At 44.4% G+C, this 23479-nt stretch overlaps 1 protein-coding gene across 3 annotated transcripts in view; it reads right to left on the minus strand.

Annotated features, from left to right (window-relative positions):
* The window catches only part of NKD2 (NKD inhibitor of WNT signaling pathway 2), a 389897-nt gene that overhangs the window by 161544 nt on the left and 204874 nt on the right, over positions 1-23479 (minus strand). For all 3 annotated transcript variants that reach the window (XM_063922667.1, XM_063922666.1, XM_063922668.1), the window contains one exon: positions 3370-3424. In XM_063922667.1, the coding sequence (XP_063778737.1) occupies positions 3370-3424 (55 nt within the window). The remainder of the gene's footprint in view (positions 1-3369; positions 3425-23479) is intronic.

The raw sequence follows: 23479 nt of genomic DNA on the forward strand, positions 1-23479 counted from the left end.
CCTAAATATCCTGTACTTTTCAGAGTGGCCCACTCAAAATTAAGGTGTTGGAATCACTGGAAAGTGCAGCTGATGCTTTTATTGTCACTTTTTTCCCAAAGTTTCTATTCTGCAATTTAGTTTTAACAAGTTGTAACAAAATGTATCGCAAAATACAAGTCTCGGTATACGATCATAATATTAACACAACAATGTTGACATGATCTGAATGTCAAGATTCAGAATGTCAACATGGAATATGTCAACAATGACAGAATGTCAACATGACAGTGTCAACATTGTGTTTGCCGACAAGAGAATGGCAACAGTTGATGTTAGAACGATTTTAGGTTTAGGGTTAGGCTGCAATGAGCGATAGGGTTAGGATCAGCAACACTCACTGCTGCTACGGATGGTGTGTCCTCAAACATCTAACCTCAATATGTCACGTAGTGGGAGATACATGGCATGAGTGAGCTGACAGGTCCTGTGCAACTCCGTTCACGTCAGGCATCTTTTGTTGCCAAAAAAGAATCTTATTCGCATCGCTATGTACATGGAACGCACAAACTGGCTCTGCTGACTAAAATGATAGGCCGCATGCCTGTATTCTCTGTGCGTATGCGGCTGTAGCTGCATACAAAATGTTATGTGACAGTGTTTTCTAGGAAACTCTGCAGTGTACCATATCGTATACATACACACTTCTGTACATATACATACATACATACATACATACATAGATACACACAGCATACATACTTACATAGAAACATAGAAACATAGAATTTGTCGGCAGATAAGAACCACTTGGCCCATCTAGTCTGCCCCTTTTTTTTTTTTATATTATTTTTTATCACTAACCTTATTTGATCCTTATTTCTTTGTAAGGATATCCTTATGTCTATCCCATGCATGTTTAAATTGCTCTACTGTCTTAGCCTCTACCACCTCTGATGGGAGGCTATTCCACTTGTCCACTACCCTTTCTGTGAAATAATTTTTCCGCAAATTTCCCCTGAACCTCCCCCCCTCCAGTCTCAGTGCATGTCCTCGTGTCCTATTGCTTCTCTTCATTTGGAGAATGTTTCCCTCCTGGACTTTGTTAAAACCCTTCATATATTTGAAAGTTTCTATCATGTCCCCCCTTTCCCTTCTCTGCTCCAAACTATACATATTGAGATTTCTTAGTCTTTCTGGGTATGTTTTGTGATGTAGGCCATGCACCATTTTAGTTGCCCTCCTTTGTACAGTTTCTAATGTATTAATATCCTTTTGAAGATATGGCCTCCAGAACTGAATACAGTATTCTAGATGAGGCCGCACCAATGACCTATACAGTGGCATTATTACTTCTTTCTTTCTGCTGCTGATTCCTCTCCCAATGCAGCCAAGCATCTGACTAGCCATCCTCATTGCCTTGTTACATTGCTTACCTGCTTTTAAGTCATCTGAAATAGTGACTCCTAGATCCCTTTCCTCCTCAGTAGTTTCCAGTATAGTGCCATTAATACTGTATTTACTGTATGTACTGTACATACACACACACATAGCATACATACACACAGCAGACACACATGGCATGGTTACAAAAACACAAAGCATACATACACACCGCATATACACACAAACACACATAGCATACATACACACACAGAGCATACATACACACCGCAGAGCATATACAAAAACACACACACATAGCGCATATACAAAAAAAACACATCATACTACGGCCGGACTGCCCATCTGGCACTTCTGGCATATGCCAGAAGGGCCAATGTTCTGATGTGCTGGTCCCTCAGAGAGCCTGCTCTCTGGTTTGGCCACCCCACCCCCTGCCCAAAACGTGTGTCTGTAGGAAAATGTGGGCATGGCGCGAGTCCACGCCCCCGTACGCAATGTCCATGCTTCCCCTCTGCCAGGCATGAGCCCCAGTGCCGTGCGTGTTCACCAATGACAGGGCCGAATTGTGGCCCCAGCCCATCCCTGCAACATACATACACACAGCGTATACACAAACACACACAGCATACATACACAAATATATACACACATCATATATATATATATATATATATATATATATACATACACACACGCAACATACATACATACATACACACACAAACTAAGGGTGTTTCTAGAGAGGAGGAGGCCCGTGTGCAGAATCCGTCTGGGCCCCTCCTCTGTAGCCAGCAGCACTGTTGCTCTGGGCACTAGGGGACCCTAGCAATGAAACAAAGTCTAGAGCGCATGCGCAGATCTCTGGGAAAATGGCACAGCGGCCATTTCCCAGTGATTTTTCTACATGCGCAAAACACGGGGAAAATGGTGCCGTGTCATTTTCCCAGTTATTTATGCAGCACTGCTACTGCGATGCGGGACTATAGAGGGTAAGTATGAAAAATAATGGGTGCAGGATGTGCTGCACACACTGCACCCATTATAAATACGCCAGTGACACAAACACACACAGCACACATACACACAGCATATACGCACAAACACACACATAGCATACATACATACATACATACATACATACACACAAACATATACACACACACTATTTATTTATTTATTTACCGTCTCTTATATAGCGCAGCATATTCCGTTGTGCTTTACAATTAGAACAGCAGTAATAGAACAAAGCTTACAATCTATAGACAATACATACATACATACAGCATATACACACAAACACACACAGCATACATACACACAGCATATACACAAAAACACACACACACACACACACACAGCATATACACAAAAATACACAGCATACATACACACAAATACACACAGTATATATATATATACACACGCATACAACATACAAACAGCATACATACACACAAACACGTACACACAGCATAAATACTCACACACACACAGCATACATACTAAAACACATAGCATATGCCCCCCTCATTCACTCAGACAAACATCAAGACAGTGAGTGCCTCACCTGGCCAGCATAATAACTAAGACCGCAGCAAATGACACATACCTGCTCAGTTGCAGAGTACAGTCATTCACTGTCTCACCGGGCCAGATCTCTCGCAAAGTCAAATTCGAGAACTGCCTGGGAAACACTGCAGGCAAGGGGGGATTTCTAGGTACTCGGAACCCCCCCTCCCCTCCCTCCATGTGTGCATGTATGAAACATACTCGCCTACTCTGACGGAATGGCCGGGAGGCTCCCGAAAATCGAAAACAGGCAAGTCTCTCGTTTTGGAAGTCTCCCCTGCCTGGCCGCCCACTTAGGGCCTAATTCAGACCTGATCATAGATCTGCTAAATCATCGGTAGCTTATTTGTTGACTATGTATGTTGATAAAAAAGTGTGTACTTGGCAAATTGAAAAAAATATTCCATATCTTACCTTTCAGGGGGTATCGGTCTTCTAGTCCTTCTTTCAATACACCATTCATTAGCTCCTGTGTTAAGTGACAGAAGCTAAAGTAAGTTTCAAACAGAAGCTCAACAGTACTATGTCAGCATGAAAGATCAAACATAATGGATTAATTAACACATACAAAATTGTCAAAGCGCTTGACCAAATCATTTCCTGTTCAGCAAGTTATACAGTGGTTACTCAACCATGAAAAGCTTATATTAAAAAGACAAACATAGAACAATATTACAGTGCACAGGAATTGAGGTAATTCACCAATTTATTTAAAACATACATAAAAAGGTTAATACATAAATAACCACAGGTCGGTTTGCTCTCTCACACAAACTATTCTCATACATCAGGTTACTGATTTAGCAACAAGTGTAACATTATAGCAACACTTTCCTTTCCCTTAGCCACTTTGTAGTCAGATGCATTTGGAGACAATGGGCAATATTTACTAATATTCGTGTTCGAGTCGGTTTGTATCGGGTGCATTTTCATGCAACTTTTTGAAACTATATACGCAAAGTTACGAAGCAGTCGACTTTATGGTTTTCGTGTTTTCCGATGTCGATGCCAGTCGTTCTTTTTTGGACCATTCTCGGCCATCATTGTCATTTGCGTACGTCTTTTGGTTGTTTTTACCAGTATTTTTTCTAAGTTAAACGCGGCAGGGTTTTTTTAAGACCCCGGCCGCATTTTCACTTTTAGTTTAGTTTTTCATCCCCGTTCGTGATTGGTTGTGTTTCAGATGTAGGAGTGTCTGTGCGCAACCATATAAATACACCCCAAACCGTCCGCACCTCGTGGGTTTAGTTAGTGGTGAGGAGGAGGGAGGTTGTGCTGTGGAGGTAGGTGAATTTGTGGTTTGGTGAGGAGTGTTGGTAGCGATTTCTGAGTGTGGTATTGTGTTTGAAAGTCGTCTTGTCATTCTTGTAGTCTTGTTTTTTGTGGTTTTGTCTCATTTTTTGTCCAAGTTATTTTTTTTTATAGTCCCTTGTCAGTGTTTGTGTGTGTGTGTGTGTGTGTGTGTGTGTGTGTGTGTGTGTGTGTGTGTGGGTGTGTGTGTGAGTTGTGTAGTGGTAGTGGAGGAGTGTGTTGTTTGTCTATTTTTTTTTCTGTGTTAAGTGTTTAGACACACAATTATGTGTGACTCAGAGGTGGGTGAGGTGGAGGGTGTGAGTGAGGGGGAGGAGGTCGGTCAGGTGGAGGAGGTGGGTGAGGTTGCTGCAGCAGCCTCAAGTGACAGTGATAGTGACAGTCAGACAGCTCCGCAGCCACGCACCACTACTAAGACTGGGCAGAATGTAAAGTTTAGTTTTGCTGAAAATGTGGCATTGGTGCGTGAGCTGATGAAGTATCAGCGGCAGCTATTTGGGTCTGAGTCCGCCAAGGTGCCAACACAGAGGAAGACGGTGTTGTGGGCGAAAGTTGTTGCTGCTGTCAATAGTGAGGGGGTGGTCAAGTGGACGGAGGACACGTGCCGCAAACGGTACTATGACATAAAGTGATGCGTCAAGTCCAAAATGGCCAAGGAGGCGAAGTCAGCTCAAAAAACCGGTGGTGGCCAGCCCTATATTGCTAGATATCTGGAGTATGAGGAGCCCATGCGGAGTGTAATACCTCCTGAAGTAGTCTCTGCAACCCATGTCCGGGATTCAGATAGGCTCAGGAAGAATGGTGAGCATGTGTATTTGCATTAACATTCTATGAGCTTATTTTTTATTTTATTTTTAAATGTGTGTCATGTCACGTTGCATATTACTCCCATCTTCAAGTGTGTGTCAGCAAATACATTGTTTTGGGTAATGTTTTATACAAAAGCCAATGTAACATCTTACTTTATTGTATGTCATGTGTTTTTCCCCAGTATATTTTGCATGTGTAGTTTGGACTTGGTGTGTCATTGAATTGTCCTGCAATAATGTTTTCCTTTTGGACATTTTTTGTTTTTTAATTTGGACTATGTTTTATATTTAGGTTATCCATGTGCAATGTTTCAAAAACAGTGGTTGTCATGTTAGAGGCTGGAGTAGTGGAAAGTGGTTTGGAAACCATTTACATGTGTAATGTCATTATTACAGAATGTAATGTTTTTTTTTTTAAAAACACTATTTGTTTGTTCAGTTTGAGTTAGTATTTGTACCGTGACACAACACTGCAGTGTATTTTTTTTTATTTTTTTTTTGGTTCATATAGTGGTAATGTGTGTTTGGAGTGCCACATCACAGAACAATTTATATATTGTATCTGTAATATTTTTCCTTTCATTACAAAATGAAGATGTGTGTGTTTGTGGTTGTTAATGTATGTATTTTTACTTGTGGCCTATGTCAGTGTCCTGTACATGTTTTCCTGTGTTGAACTTTCCATAGTGCATATGGCCATTGGACAATGTTTATTGTTTTATGTGGTGGTTTTTTTGGTTTCCGGGCCCTATGTTTTTCATAAAAATAAAGCAAACTTTTCTTAAAGAATACATGTTTATAAGCATAATGGGTGGATGTATCAACAATAGCATGAATACATGAGTGGTTTTTTTTTTTACAGTGTTTGAAAAAAGCAGTACTACTCGTCCTCCAGTAACTCCCAGCACATCTGATGATGATGACGCTGCGGAAGCAGGTAAAGTGTCCATTGTAGTATAGGGTATGTTTGTAAAGGAATGGCCATAACAAAATTTCACTTTCATTAATAGGTCCAGCAAAAGAAGTCTGGAGCAGCAGAAGTGGGACTTCTGTAAGACATCACCACAAAAAACCTGTGGCAGCAAAGAAAGCAAGGTCTGATGTCCAGGGCCAACCACAGCAGGCTACCCCGCCACGAAGATTATCGACAGTATGTTCGGTCCCCCCACTCCAAATATTGGACACACCTCCAAGACATCATCCACACTTCCCTCATCTTGATTGTGAGTATCAAACTGAAATAAATGTAAACAATTTTAGATCGTAATCAAATTTTTTCATAACCGCATTAAGTCAAAACACATCAAAAACTTATATACTTACCGAAGTAAGTAAAACATGAAATGGAATCCAAGCAAAATGGCCTTGTCCACATCCAGTAAAGATATGTATGACCACTTGAGCCATACAGTAGCACATTGTGTGTAAGATGCTGCAACAGAAACTCATGTTTAATGTTTGCAAATAGTAAGGTTGTTTATCAAATTTTCACATGTGTGTTTGAGCTCACATTGCCAAATACATATAAAAACATTACTATGTTTGTTTTAGAAAAGCTATAAGGTAACACATTATGGATTACAATGTGTTTTTATGGTGGAGTATGTCTGATCTACAATAAAACTAAAGTGTTTGCTTTCACAATTAAGTAACCAGACACATTTGCCACAAACAGGCATATGTATGTATTTAAGTTATGAGTGATGATGTTGCTAGGCAGAATATCTGAAAGCAACAGTGAATGACATGTGTTCCATGTGTAGTGATTTGTTTTCATTTATCAAACATATGGATAGCTAACGGCAAATTTTTCGACATTTCAGCTTCTAGTCCTGGTAACAGCATCCCTCCGCAACAACAGCAACACAGTAACATGGAGGAGACAATCATCTTAGAAATGCAGCCATTAAGCCAAGGAATCAGCCCCCCAGCATCTGTGAGTACACCACCACAGCAAAGAAGCACACCACCACCACAACACAGCCCAACAACACCAGTAACACAAGGCCCTGATCAGGTGTTTTGGACCATTTGGGCTAGACAGCAGGCCACTAATGAAGATTGCCTGCGTAGGCAGACACAAATGTTTGCAAGCCTACCATGTCACCTCAGAAGAATAACCAGAAATATGAGTAGACAAAATGAACAAACAACCAGAATTGGCAATACCATGGAACTCATGCGTACAGACATTACACAGGTCATGGGCAACTTACAGCGCATAATGGAAGAACAGCACAGACTAATGGAAGAACAGCACAGACAACAGCAAAGTTATATGAAAATTTTTCAAAACAATCAAAAGATTCATGAAAGTTTATTCCGAATTGTAGACAATCAAAATGCTGCTACACGTGAACTCAATGCCACCCTCACTAACCTGAATGAAACACTCAGATCCATGCACCAACAGCAAACAAGCAGCAGTTCTGGTACGACTACTCCAAATATCACGCCAGTCTCATCACCATGAAGACGCTCCACCAGAGCATGACAACATGACAGTGCTAAAGGCCAAGGGCAGGACAAGCAGGCACCCAAAAAAAATAACACAAAACAAACAATTTTTACATTTCTGAGAAGTAATTCAAAATAGTTAGTAAGTGTATGTTTGGCAAAATATATATAACACTTAGCTCCTTGACAATTTATACAACACCATTAATTATAAGTGGGACAAACAACAGCTTAAAATTTGTACGCACGTTTATTCTTTACCATCTTTGTTTTCTTTTGGAGGAGGGAAATGTTGTTGGAGCTGCACATACATGTTAGCAGGAAGTAACCAGACCACTTGATTTTTTTCTAATCATTACTCTTTCTAGATTCCAATCATTCTCGTATCCTGCACACACAATCATTGCCAGGCAGCCACATACATGTTAGCAGGAAGTAACCAGACCACTTGATTTTTTTCTAATCATTACTCTTTCTAGATTCCAATCATTCTCATATCCTGCAGCCAATCCACATTACAATGTGATTGTTAACTATTTTACCTTTCTTCTCTATACAACATTACAAGAATAACACAATTGAGTTGCGTAAAAAGCTTTTAATATGTTGTCATTGAATTGAGATAATTCATTGCCAAAATGAATGTCATTATTGTTGGGCCATGTTTGTGTGTGTTAAAAATGAGTAATAATGTTATTACACATGATGCAGAAACAAAAAAAAAAGAAATTTTTAACCAAAATAATAATAATAATGTGTATAATAATGTATATATGTGGCAAACTGTGTATTTACCTACAAATCAGCAAGTTTACTGCAGCAAACATTACGAAATAAATTATTTTGGATGAGAGTAAGTTTGTGTCCCTTAAATATGATGGAGCATCACACATAGGGACACATGTATTCCTCAAGGCTAACATATTATATGTTGAGGACTGTTTATTTAGAACACAGGTTCTCAAACTCGGCCCTCAGGACCCCACACAGTGTATGTTTTGCAGGTCTCCTCACAGAATCACAAGTGACATAATTAGCTCCACCTGTGAACCTTTTAAAATGTGTATGTGAGTAATTCATACACCTGTGCTTCTACTGGGTTACCTGCAAAACATGCACTGTGTGGGGTCCTGAGGGTCGAGTTTGAGAACCTGTGCATTAGGACGTTACACACAATCATAAAGTAAAATACTAAATAAATTACTATGTGGATTATGTGTGCTTGTAATAAATTATCAGTGCAAGTTTACGAACACTTATCCTGACTTAATGCATACCACTCATAATCTGTTGCTTTGATTTTTAAAATAAACACAATACACATGCAACATTTGTTTTGCATAAAGCGAGGGTATGTTTGTATGTCTCAAGGAGACAGACACATTCTGAGTAATGGTTTTTACAATAAAAATGGGCCAACATCTATTTATGATTACACGACAAATGAAATAACCAAACCAAACTTACCTTAGAAATAGCGAGTGATGAGCACTTGCCTAACCTGCCTCCCTACATCTGTACTCCAAGTATCACCAGATGTCTCTAATTCTTCTGCTTGCTGGCTGCTTTCTTCATCCTCCTCCTCCTCAACATGTGGCAGATGTTGTTGCAAACACATGTTATGAAGAAAGCAGCAGCAGAACACAATTTGAGTCCCCTTCGAGGGACTATACAACAAAAGGCCACCAGACTTATCCAGACACCGAAACCTAGATTTCAGCACACCAAAACATCTTTCTATCACATTCCGCGTGGACTTATGTGCATGATTGTAATTGTGTTCAGCAGGGGCATCAGGTCGGGGCAATGGAGTTAGAAGCCAAGAGAAACAGCCATATCCTCTATCACCTAAAAGACCGATATAGTAACGTGATTCATGTTAAGATACAGCAACACATAAGTAACACACTGTGGGGCAGATGTATTAACATGTAGAAGGCATAAGGAAGTGAGAAACCAGTGATATGTGCAAGGTAATAAAGGCAGCGGACAATCTGTTCCTAAATGTTCATTTACATATTGGAGCTGATTGGCTGGTGCCTTTATCACCTTGCACATATCACTGGTTTCTCACTTCCTTATGCCTTCTACAGGTTAATACATCTGGCCCTGTATTTGGATAAAGTATACGCAGGCCTACACATATCAAATTACATACCCAGCAGCCATCCATCTGGCATTTGTCCGTCCTCAAACTTATCAAAGAGGGATGACTGACTGAGGATGAAGGAGTCATGGCAGCCCCCAGGGTAACCAGCAACAACACTTATTATTTTGAGATTTGCATCACAAACCACCTGCACATTTGTGGAGTGTTCTTGATGGCGATTAGTATATATGTGCTGCCTGCCCCTAGGTGGTCTCAGCTGAATGTGTGTGCAATCTATGGCTCTAAGCACATTGGGCATGCCAGCCAGCTCATAGAAATCTACCCTGACGGCATGCCACTGAGACTCCTGGGTAGGGAAGCAGATTGAGGCATCGATGTGGGGCTGCAAAACAGCCAACACCTGTGTGTATATTTGTAAGAACAATAAACATGAGATTTTACGACAGAACTGTCCACCGAGAAATTAAAACAAAAAAAAAAAAAAGAAGAGGTAGTTAGGTATACATCACCTGTGTTAATATTCTCGAAAATGAGGGCTGTGAGATTCCTATGACATCCCCAGACACAGCCTGAAAGCTACCAGTAGCCATAAAGTGCAACACAGCCAGGAGTTTGTGCAGGCCTGAGACAGAGTGAGAGCGTGCTGTCTCAGGGTCTAGGCCCAGTTTGACAAGGTCATACAGACGGAAAATGTTGTTACGATTTAGACGGAACATCTGTATGACCATATCATCGGACAATGCGTTCAAGTTTAAACGCCCCCTAAAAAAATGAGGCCTGCGCAGCCTCCGCGGAACCTGTACATCCTGCTGACCATGTTCAGTTTGTTGGCCCTGGTTACTTACAGGCTGATGTCTGAGTCTGAGGAATCCCACAGCACACAAAATATCACTGGTCCACAGTCCTGCTGCCATTTCTGAGTGTAGGTGGATTGAATTGGGCCTAACATCCTTTTATAGGCATCCATATTCAGGTGTGATTGATTTTTGAGTTGCAACACATGTAAACAAGCCTGAAAAAAGCAGGTCTATTTTTTTGACGCTTTTTTTAACGATTTGCAAAAAAATACGACCGCATTTGAGCACTCAGAGACTAACACCCAAATACGAATGAATAGTGATTTCCCGTATTGTATGAAATAACCGCCGTGTTTGACCGATGGTCTATTAATTCGTATTTCTGAACTTTGCAAATCAAACCATTACGAATAGTCCAAACACTGCCGAGATTGGTGCTTAGTGAATTTCCGGATTGGGACTTAGAAAAAAAAACACAAATCGGGCAAACTAGGATTTTTAGTAAATATAGGCCACTGTGTCCACTTAGTATCGATCCCTTAGCACTGTCAGGAATCTACATTTTGCATCATGTCACTTACAGGTGCTCTGATGTGCTGGACTCCAAAGGCCACATCCTCAGCCTGGCATATGTTCCATTGCCTGCAATGTGCAGAGACTCTCTCCAGTGTGTACCCCGCTTGCCATACAGGGTGTACCCCGATGTATTCCCACCATCTCCAGAGTATGGGGTCCGCCATGACACCTGCAGTCAGCTGACTTGGTGCCACTTCTGTGCACTGGAGCACTCACATGACTTGATTCTCCAATCCCTGCTGACCAGGGGGTATATCATACCTCCCAACTGTCCTTCTTTCAGCGGGAAAGTGCAATTTAGATTTCAGTTTTAAGATACCCTACCCAAATTTAACTCTCTTTGCTCATTACATCTGCCCCACCTGCAGTGCTACATGGTTTTGCCCATTAGTGTGCTTTTTTGCTTTGTTTACAAACATAAAAAGGGAGGAATGCTCTGCGCTCCAAGAATCACTTTAGATTGATAAATTAATTAATTAAGTGCAGTCTAGCAGGGAGAAAAATTGACTCAATGAGACTCAACTTTAAAAAAAAAGATTGTTTTATCAAAATGTTAATGTTTAAGAAAGACACACAAAACAAACAAGCAGTTAATACATATGTAGCAAATAAAAAGAAACAAAGGTTGCAACCTCTTAATTGCATGATAGACTGTAACTATCTCTAAGAACGTGCTTGTTAATGCAACATGCAGTAGATCTGGATTAAAATTTACAAACAGGGAAAAAGCTCTCTCTAGATCAAATAAATGTTAATGGTAACACTGGCGTCCAAGTGTGTTTATATGAATAATTTCCACAGATAGCTCCACAATTGTTAATATATTAATTGAGGCATGCAAACAGTGATAATTATCCCCGTGCTGGTTCCTGAATTTTACTACAGGGTCCTGTGTGCAACTGCACGTGGTGAAGAAAAGTAATTTGATTGCTGCCTCTAAAGCAATTGTAAAACAGACCCGCTGATGATACAGAATGTCTGTTGGAGCAGCCGTCGGTGATAAGCAGGGTAGTGCTATATTGGAGACCTCACAGCAGAGGACGTCTTGTTTACAAACATGAATCAGGCCCCAGGTCAAGTCAGTTGACAGATGGATCCCTTTCTGTATTACAAGGCCCGTTTAGTATAAACAGATGATCCCACAAACAAGCCCACAGTCGTCAAACTCATACATCAACCAATAGCAACAACGATGAGCCTAGTATAATAGCAAATTGCAACTTGATTTACTAAGTCAATAAAGCTAGCATCAAGCCAAAGCCGTAACTAGACATTTTGGTGCCCTGGGCCAGAAAAAGCACTGCCCCTCCACCCCATATTTTTCAAACAGAGATATAAGGTGAGCCCCGGCACCTTGGCCGCAATCAAAAGGGGATGGCCGGTACTGGAGTCTCGGGCCCTGCGGGTCCCATGGGGCCCATGGCCAGGGTTGTAGGGAAAATGCCAGAGGGCGCCCCACACTGGCTTGCTGAAGACTCTGACAACTGTTTAATCAATCAATGCTGACAGCCTGCTGGGTGCTGGCTTTAGGGTGCTGGCTTTTACTGCACAAGAATATATCCTGCCGGACATCCCAACAACAGCACTGCCTTCCCGGACACCGCCTACAGCACACACACACACACACTCACCCGCTAGACATCACCGCTGATGATAATGGAAACCACCCCCCACCAGACACCTCCACCTATAGCAACTTTCCCCACCAGGGGATCACAGTCATCATGGTCGCCGGAAGGGACCCCATGGCATTGCTTTGCCCAGGGGCCTACACTTCCTGTAGCGACGCCCTGACAGAGAGAAGAGCTGGGCCACATCAATCAGAATCAGAATCGGTTTTATTGGCTAGGTGTACTCACGTACACTAGGAAATTTTTGCGGTATAATGCATTGCCAAGCAGCAACATGAAGGGGGATTACATAGCATAAGAAGGGGGAAAACCGTAGCACACATTACAAACATTACACATATGAGTTCATACTGAACATTGCGACTGTACGATAGACTCATCATATTAGACATATACATGTTAGCCTTTTAATATATTGTTCAGCTGGTGGACAGCTAGTGGAAGATGCTTTTAATGTATCTGGTTGACTTTGCGGGAATGGACCTGTAGCATCTGCCTGATGGAAGCGGTTCAAACAGTTTGTGACCTGGGTACTGCATATCTGCCACGATTTTCTCTGCTCACTTCCTGACCCTTGACTGGTATAATTCCTGGACGGGAGGTAGGTCAGCCCCAATGATCTTTTCAGCTGTCTTCGCCACCCTTTGCAGCCTCTGTCTGTCACTCTCATTGGCAGCTCCACACCAGACTGTGATCGAGGAACATAGGACCGATTCTACGATCGCTGTCTAGAAGATGAGCAGCAGCTTCTGCAGGATGTTGAATTTCCTGAGTTGCCTCAGAAACAACATCCACTGCTGGGCACATCCACTGCTTGGCCTCCTTTATGACAGTGCTTATGTTGTGTCCCCATTTGAGGTCTCAGGAAATTTTTGGCCCAAGGAATTTGAAGGAGTCGATCCACGAAACCATGCTGTCGGCTATTATGAGTGGTTGCATAGCATTGGGTTTCCTTCTGAAGTCCACCACCATCTCAACTGTTTTGAGGGGATTTAGGTCACGGTTGTTCCTGCAGCACCACTGTGTTAGCCGTTCCACTTCGCTTCTGTATGCAGATTCATCTTCGTCCTTGATTAAGCCGATGACGGTGGTGTCGTCTGCAAATTTTATAATTTTGACTGATTGCTTGGCTGAGGTGCAGTCGTTGGTATATAGAGAGAAGAGTAGGGGGAAGAGGACACATCCTTGAGGGGCCCCCGTGCTGATCGTGCGCCCACCAGACGTGAATGACCTGGCTTTCACCACCTGTTTCCTTGCTGTCAGGAAGTTGACGATCCAGAAGCATGTTGATTCTGGGACCCCTAAGGAGAGGAGTTTGGCTTGCAGGATACTGGGGATGATTGTGTTGAAAGTCGACAACTAGGACCCTCGCATAAGAGCCCAGTCTGTCTAGATGCTGTAGGATTAGTGCAGCCCAAAGTTAACTGCATTCTCGACACTCCTGTTCGCTAGGCATGCGAACTGCAAGGGGTTTAGGTGGGTGTTAGTCGCTTCTCTCAGGTGGTTCAGCACCAGCCGTTCAAACACTTTCATTGCCACAGATGTTAGTACGATCAGCCTGTAGGCGTTTAGGTCTTTTGCAGCTGCGCTCTTTGGAACTGGGACGATTGTTGAACATTTAAAGCAGGAGGGAACCTTGCACGTTTCCAGTGAGGTGTTGAAGATCTTGGAAAAGATGGGGGCGAGCTGAACAGCACAGTTCTTTAGGGCAGATGGCGATACTTCATCCGGGCCTGTGGCTTTCCTACGTTTGATCCATCTGAACATTCCTTCTACCTCTTTTTGATCAACCTGCAGTACCTCGGAGTGGAGACGAGGATAGGGGAGTGGGTGGTCAGCTTCTCCTGGGACAGGGGGCCTCCTTCTCAAATCTGCAGTAAAAGTTGTTCAGCTCGTCCGCCAGTTCCTGGTGCATGACAGTGGGTTTTCAGGTTTTCTTGTAGCTGGTTATGGCTTGCATACCTCTCCAAACTGACGTGGAGTTGTTGGCCGAAAGGTTGTTTGTCAGCTTGTTGTAGAATCGGTTTTTAGCCAGCCTGAATTCGTGTGCAGGGAGTTCCTGGCCTGTTTTGTACAGGGCCCCATCCCTGCTGCTGTATGCCTCCTCCTTGGCCCTACAAAGCTTCCTGAGCTGGGAGTTGAACTAAGGCTTGTTGTTATTGAAGGTGTGGACTGTTTTTGTTGGCACACACGTGTCCTCGCAAAAGCTGATGTAGGATGTCACTACATCAGCCAGGTCATGCAGGTTGGCAGCAGAAGTTTAAAAAACCCTCCAATCTGTGCAGTCAAAACAGGCCTGAAGCTTCAGCTTTGCATCACTTGTCCAGCGTTTGACGGACCTGACTATGGGCTATTCCGTCCTCAGCTTCTGGATGTATGTGAGGAGCAGGTGGACTATGCAGTGGTCAGAGAGGCCTAGGGCTGCGTGGGGGATGGACTGGTAAGCTGTCTTGATGGAGGTATAGCAGTGATCCAGGGTTCGCCCCTCCCTGGTATGGCACTTGACTTGCTGAGGTAGCTCCTGGCTCAGGTTGGCATTGTTGAAGTCTCCCAGTACTACAAGCAGTAAGTCAGGATATTTGAGTTCTGTATCTATTATCCTGGTGGCCAGCTGTTGCAGGGCATCATTTGCGCTTGCTTGGGGCAAAATACACCCCCACCACGACTGTTGAGGCAAATTCCCGGGGGGAGTAGAACGGGTTGCAGTTAATGATGAGTGTCTCCAATTGCGGGCTGCTTGATTTACTAAGGATCGTAACGTGGAGCACCACCCTTCGTTTACATAAAAGCAGATATCACCGCCTCTGTTTTTTCCGGTGAGGACCTTATTGTGGTCGGCCCTGAAGAGGCTGTAGCCAGGCAGTGACAGTGTGGAGTTGGCAATTAGGTCGTCCAGACACGTCTCAGTGGAGCATAGGATGGATGACCCAGCAGTGCCTGACCTTGCGTCACTCATGCGCAGGGATATCCAATCCATCTTGTTTGCAAGGGATCGAGCGTTTGAGAGTAGGATTGCTGGAAAAGCAGATTGGTAGCCTCAACGTCTCCACCTGATTAGGGTCCCAGCACGGCAACCCTTCTTGCGGGTCCCGCACATCTTGTGTGCTCCATTCTGCCCTTCAGTCCACTGGGGGTCCCACTCGGGCACCCTGTCTGCAGTTTTGGCCACAGCTGCAGGAGCATGCCCAGTCCATACTGGGTGGGCCAGAATGCCAGCCTGTGTTGTCACTGCTCCACTGCTGGGAGTTTGGTTGCGGGGCACCAGCCAGTCATTGTCCCATGCCATGAGGGCCTTTTCTGCTCTGTTGTGCCTCCTGGTGGTGCCGCATGGGGCCAGCTTTGCACCACAGCTCCCAGGGGCCGCTGCCGCACCGTGACTAAAGGAGCTGGAATTGTGGAATGGGCCATCCTGGCTGAGGGCCATGGATGAAGCAGCAGCCGGGGGGTGAGCCGGCATAGGGGGAGAGCAAGCGGTGATGGGACCAGTGGCTGGAGCAGCAGGGGGGGGGGGGTGCTGAGGTGCTCTCTGGCTGGAGGGGCACACAGTGTCGGACTGGGGCATGAAGGGCCCACCAGGGAAATGTAATCACAGGGTCCCAACAAGGGGCACTGCCATATGCTGGAAGGGGTGTGGCCACATGACCAGAGAAGTGGCCAGCCATTAGAGGAGCCACCTAGCATAGTATATAAAGAAAAAGAGTTCTACCTTGCTGCCCACTTCAAGCTGTTGTGTATGTGCCTGGGTTACACCAGGAGAGAGCAGTAGTATATGTGCCTGGGTTACACCGGGAGAGAGCAGTAGTATATGTGCCTTGGTTACACCGGGAGAGAGCAGTGGTATATGTGCCTGGGTTACACCCGGAGAGAGCAGTAGTATATGTGCCTGGGTTACACCAGGAGAGAGCAGTAGTTTACATGCCTTGGTTACACAGGGAGAGAGCAGTAGTATACGTGCCTGGGTTGCACCAGGAGAGAGCAGTAGTATACGTGTCTGGGTTACACCGGGAGAGAGCAGTAGTATACGTGCCTGGGTTACACCAGGAGAGAACACTAGTATAAATGCCTGGGTTACACCAGGAGAGAACCGTAGTATATGCACTTGGGTTAATCTGGGAGAGAACAGTAGATACACATAAAGACCCCAGTATAGTGCCAGATACAAATAGTGACCCCAGTAGAGTGCCAGATACACATAATGACCGGAGTATATTGCCAGATACACAAACGCCCCCAGTAGTGTCAGATACGCATATGTCCCCAGCAGTGACAGATACACATACGCCCCCAGCAGTGCAGTGCCAGATACACATATGCTCCCACAGTGCCAGTTACATATATGCCCCCACGGTGCAGGATACACATATGCCCCACCAGTGCCAGTTACACATATGCCCTCATAGTGCAGGATACACATATATACCCCCAGTGCCAGTTACACAAATGCCCCCACAGTGCAGGATATACATATGTATCCCCAGTGCCAGTTACATAAATGCCCCCCTAGTGCAGGATATACACATGCCCCCACAGTGCCAGATACACAAATGCCCCCACAGTGCAGGATATACATATCCCCAAACCCAGCGCAAGTTACACAAATGCCCCCACAGTGCAGGATATACATATGTACCCCCAATGCCAGTTAAACAAATGCCCCCCACAGTGCAGGATATAAACATGCCCCCACAGTGCCAGATACACAAATGCCCCCAAAGTGCAGGATATACATATCTTCCCCAGTGCCAGTTATACAAATACCCCCAGATCAAGTTACACATATGTAAATATAGTGCAAGTTACACGTTACTCACCGCCGCTGCCCGGGGTCTGCTGCTGCTCCAGCTGATGCTCCGTGTCTTTGGGCCAGGGAGGAGAGCACAGTGTGCACCTCTCTTTCCCCTCAGCTGACTCTGCTGTCCAGTGTGTGCTACCGCTCCTGGCCCTCGGTCCCACTCTGCGTGGGATCTAATTATCGCCACCGTCCAGGCTCTGCTGCTGCTCCTGTGTCGGGGCTGGGGAGGAGAGCACAGCATGCGCCTCTCCTTCCCCTCAGCTGACTCTGCCATCCAGTGTGTGCTGCCTCCCTCTCTCCCAGGGCCACTGACAGCAGCATGTTACATGCACCGCGCCGCTGCTCCACATTATTACAGTAAGCCCCGCCCTCACATAAAAGAGAGTGTGACCAAAAATCAGTGGGGCCTACCGGTGGTTTCACCGGCTCCCCGATGGCCCAGTCCGACCCTGGGGGCACATAGGGTTAACTACAGTAACACACAAAGGGGACTAGCTCTGTAGTGGGACATGAGAGGGGCTGACAGCAGTGCATTGACACATAAGTGGAGGAGGCTGTAGTGGCACGAGGGGGGGGGTCTTGAATGACTCATGAGGGGTGGCTGGATGAGAAGCACATTAGGGGGGCTGGAGTGGCCCATGAGGATGGCAGGATGGAGAGGCACATTAGGGAGGCAGGCTGGAGTGGCACATGAGGAGGGCAGGATGGAGAGGCACATTAGGGGGCAGGCTGGAGTGGCACATGAGGGGGCTGGAGGAGCACATGGTCTGTAAGTGCACACATTATGCAGACCTGGCTTTTTGCTTTGTATTTTATGCGGATCTGTCTTTTTAATGTATTTTGTGTGGACCCGAGATGTATTAGGGTGCATGTATAGAAGCGGTTGGAGACCTGCCTATTTTGTAAGTCCCAGGCCCCACAATTACAATCTATGCTGAAATAGGCCCAGAGGCGTAACATTCTGAGAGGTAAATTTACACCGGAGTCCCTAAACAATACCAAGACGTACAAGGTTGTAAATATGAAGGCTTTAAGATTAGACCAATAGAATCAATTAAAAAGTCTGCTAGGGGAGGTGACATATACCAAAGACTGTGCCACAGAAAGGAATATTGCATATTCAGTTTTGGCTGTCTGTACCTGGGTGGTCTGATAGAAAAATATAGACCTGAATAACTATTACTGGCTTGTTCTTTCTTTCTATTACAGCCATTGACAGCACCCTTTTCCTCTCTTTCCTTGTTCCCCTTCCCAATTGCAAACCAATGTCATGAAACCTTTGTGGAAAAATATTCCTGATTCCCTACTCAGGGTCGTAACCAAAAATGGGGGGAAGGGGTGCAGGTAAATTAATACTTTAGAGCCAAAGCTTACTAACTGGAACCTCAGTATATAATCCTTTAACATGGTCCTGAATAGTGTATGCAGGGGTGTATCTTCCTATTGGCCAGGATGGCACTCGCCAGGGGCGCCAGCCAAGGAGGGGCGCTGTCCAGAGGTGCCACCTGCGGGCAGTTGTTAGATTCACTTTTAGAGGCAGCAGCTATCTCCCCACCACCGTGTAGTTCCTCACCAGCAGGGATGCCCAGTAATGATCACAGTATGCAGCAGTGGCTGCTGGGGGGTGTAGTTTATGTAGAGTTTCTTGTCTGTATTGTGGTGCGGTGCTGGACCCCGGCGCATATTACAGTGGCTGCTGCTGCATTTTTTGATCATTAATGGGCATCCCTGCTGTTAAGGAACTACACGTGGGTGGGGGAATAGCTGCCGCCTCTAAAAGTGAATCTACCAAAAAGTGCTGCCTTTAATAGTAAAATCAACATGGGGGCATATGTGTGTCTGGCACTGTGGGGGCATATGTGTGTCTGGCACTGTGGGGGCATACGTGTATCTGGCACTGTGAGGGCATACGTGTATCTGGCACTGTGGGGGCATACGTGTATCTGGCACTGTGGGGGAATTTGAGTGTCTGGCACTGAGGGGGAATGTGTGTATCTGGCACTGTGGGGGCATATGTGTATGTGGCACTATGGGGATCATTCTGAGTTAATCGCTAGCTGCCGTTGTTCGCAGTCACACTGAGGGCCGCAAGAAGATTGACAGGAAGGGGGCGATTCTGGGTGTCAACTGACCGTTTTCAGGGAGTGTTTGCAAAAACGCAGACGTGTCTGAAAAAATGCAGGCATGGCTGGGCGTTCGCTGGGCAGGTGTATGACATCAAATCCGGACACGAATAGGCTGAAGTGATCACAAGCGCAGAGTAGGTTCAGAGCTACTCTGAAACTGCACAAACTGTTTTTGCAGATCTCGTCTGCACATGCGTTCATACTTCTGCTAAGCTAAAATACACTCCCCAGTGGGCGGCGGCATAGCGTTTGCACGGCTGCTAAAACTAGCTAGCAAGGGATCAACTCGGAATGACCCCCTATACTCGGAGGCATTATGTGTATCTGGCACTGCACGACTGGGGTCATTATGTGTAACTGGCACTATACTGGGGGGACATTATGTGCATCTGACACAATACTGGGGACATCATGTGTAAGGAGAACTACTGTGGGTATTGTGTGTAAGGCTGCTAATTGTGTGTGTGCGCATGGGTAGGGGGTGTGATTATATATTTATAGTTTGATATAACAAAAAAAAGGGCGAGGCCACGCCCACTTTCCCAGGAGCATGCATGCCCTCCCATATATATATATATATATATATATATATAATATATATACAGGCACTACTGTATGACAGAATGTGTATAAGGGGTACTACTGTGTAGCATAACATGAATCATGTACATTACTGTGCTGTGTAATGTAAAAAAGGTACACTACTGTGGTGTAATTTGAATTGTGGTACTAATGAGTGGCCATGCCCCTTTTTTTTGGCACACTTGCCTTCCCTATTTCAAATATGGGGAGGCACCAGTCCTTTACTTTGCCAGGAGCGCTCGGACCCCTAAATACACCCCTGAGTGTATGAAATACTTTACTTTTGTTCTCATCAAACTCACTGACTACCTCCTAATGGTCTCACTTTCAGTGGGATAGTCTTCAATTGCGGTCCTTGAAATTGGTAGAGCATCACTTAGTAAGGAGTGAGGTTGGTTGGTTGGACAGCTGGTGTGCTTGGGTGGATTATCATTGGGTTTGCACAGACCAGACAGTCCTTATTTGTTACCTATTTTGTCTGGGAAAATGGTGTATGTGGTATGTAGTCATCCAACATTTTTAAAAATATACAGTACTTCTATTTTCACCAGTAACTTATACTGCCATAGCTTAAATAACTTCAGTTGTATTGGAAACAAGAAACATTTGTTTGGCCGGAGACCCATCCCACATGATAAACTCATGGTGCGTTCACCATTATCTAAATGGACACATTGGCACTAGGCACCAACTGTAAATATATGTTTAATAATATGTTTTAACATGTTATATGTAGTGCTCTGTGCACGGTTGTAGGAGTACATGTTTAAATGTATGTATATTTAAGATGTGTTTGGATGTATTTTAAAGGGAAAATGCACTTACTCTGTATATGACTGGATAAGGAATCACTATCTTTTGGGACTAGGAGATGGGATGCTAAATTGTAATTTCCTAGCAGGAGGTTTGATGAATGCCAAAACCTGTAGGTGTTGGTCAGTGCATGGCAGTTGATGTGCTTAGATTTTGCAGTTTTTATGGGAAAGGTATTAATAAACGGGGGACTTCTATGTTTCTCTATGTAAAGTGTCAAGTAGATTTGAATCAAATGTTTTCCTGTACAGATATACTGTATTAGGGGAGGGAGGAAATTGGGTTGCCCCTTTTGGAATGTAATCTGTATTTATTTAAGATAAGACAGCTGGTCTAATTGATATACAAATCCTAAAAGGTATATGCAGGGAAGGATGAGAACCATTTGTTCGTTAGGGAGTCAAATTCACACCTTATTGCTGCATAAAACATATAGATACTTTGAATCTGTATGAAAAATATATAAAAGGAGAATTGTAAATGGCCCGTTCCTGTGTAATGTGAGCTGTATTTTGTCTCTCGATTATACAGTATATAAAGAAGGCTGTGAGCTCTGATTTGGAGAGAGAGACATTTCTGCTGACTGAGAGGAGACAGGGCTGTTTCTAGCCAATTTGGCTCCCAGTACTAACACCCTATAAATGCACCTCTGAAAAAGGGGTATGGTCTTGCAGGAAAATATTACCTTAACTATTTGAATACAAAATAAAGGAATACTTGTAGTGCAAAACACTAATACCTGTAAGATAAAAAGTTATACAAAAAAAATGTTTAACAGCACTTTTGTGTGTAATTAAGAGAGTCAATTGGAGTTCCGGTTTGGTAGGTTCCTTTTGTAACTGGTGGTGAGACCATATTATGCCCCAAATCGTAATGCCACTAGCACCATATTATGCCCTACACTGTAATGCCCCTTGCAGCATAATAAGCCCCACACAATAATGCCCCTTGCACCTTATTATGCCCCACACAGTAATGCCCCTTGTTATGCCCCACACAGTAATGCCCTTGGACCAAGGTATGCCCCACACAGTAATGGCCCTTGTTATGCCTCACACAGTAATGCCCCATGCACCATGCCTCACTTAGTAATAATCACAATGCCCATTAAAATTGACACTGTACCTGGTCCTGCTTGTCAGGGATTGTTTCATGCTAGTACTGCTGCTAGCCAGGCCTGCTCTTACCACTGCTGCCCCCACCACCACATTCCCAGCACTGCCGTGCCGTTGCCTGCCTCCTCCCTCCGGATTCTGTCCAAATGTCCTTCTGCCATTTTGGGAGGGATGTTTTCACAGTATTCTATGCAGCTGGCCAGACCATATAGAATACTGCACACAATAGCCATGAGCCCACGCCCCATGTGATTGCACGGCTTGCCCGGCTCTAAAAATGGCACTGAGAAGAGAGTAATATGCTGCTGTAAACATCTTGTATGCTATATCTCCTTGAAAGAGGAAAGAGTCTTCTCTAAAACTACAGTATTTCTGCAATAAACATCTTGCCTTCATGACAACTGCCTTGTCAACAAATGCATTTATATTCTACGACCAACAGAATTGTGCAAAACGCTATTTCATTTTCCTGGTGTCCTGGCGTGAGCTCAGCATTTCCAAGCTTTGCCCTCTGCCAACTACCGATGCAGGGGCTGGTCAATGGACAATGGTCAGTGGGGAACCAGCTGATGCCAACCAGGAGGTGTGGCAGCAGCGTGACAACACATATACAGCAGCAAGTGGTGCAGGTACCGGTGGTAGGAGCCTTAGTAGAAAAATGGTTCCAGGTGCCACATGGTAGGAGCCTGGTTGTGGCAGCAAAATACCCAACCACTGCGCAGTGGGTGAAGTCAGTAACAGGTGGTTACTGACGGTAAGAGGGAATCCCCTAATGGCCCAGGCCCCATAAGACTCTGGGGCAGATTCATTAAGCCTGGTGAAGTGATAAATTACATGGTGATAATGTACCAGCCAATCAGCTCCTAACTTCCATGTCACAGGCTGGGTTTGAAAAATGACAGTTAGGAGCTGACTGGCTGGTGCATTATCACCTTCCACTTTATCACTTCACCAGGCTTAATAAATCTGCCCCTCAATCTTTGATCACTTGGCACAGGCAACGAGGGTGCATCTGGTCACAATTTGTAATTACATTTGATATGCCTAACGTGATATGCTTTGTGATTTATTTATTTATGTTCTTCAATCCGCAATGTATATGTCCAGGGTTTTTGTGAGTTAAAAAGTTATTACATAATCACAATTGTATTCCCGGCCTAATTCATTATTGCACATACATGCTTTAGCAAGTGTGTTTTTCTAGGCTACTACGTACACATTTGCAGCCCATACGCAAGGAACATGGACTATTAGGGTTGATCTATGGCTATGAAGACTGGCCGCTGCAGTAGCGACGCTGGCACCATGATTCTCCATGTACATAATTGCAGCTGAACGCAGATACAAACCGCCAAAAATGTCCATGACCATCCACATTTTTGCTGCCACTCCCCCCTTAACTCCT

The sequence above is a fragment of the Pseudophryne corroboree genome, chromosome 5 (genome assembly GCF_028390025.1).
Source record: "Pseudophryne corroboree isolate aPseCor3 chromosome 5, aPseCor3.hap2, whole genome shotgun sequence".
Taxonomy (NCBI): Eukaryota; Metazoa; Chordata; class Amphibia; order Anura; family Myobatrachidae; genus Pseudophryne; species Pseudophryne corroboree.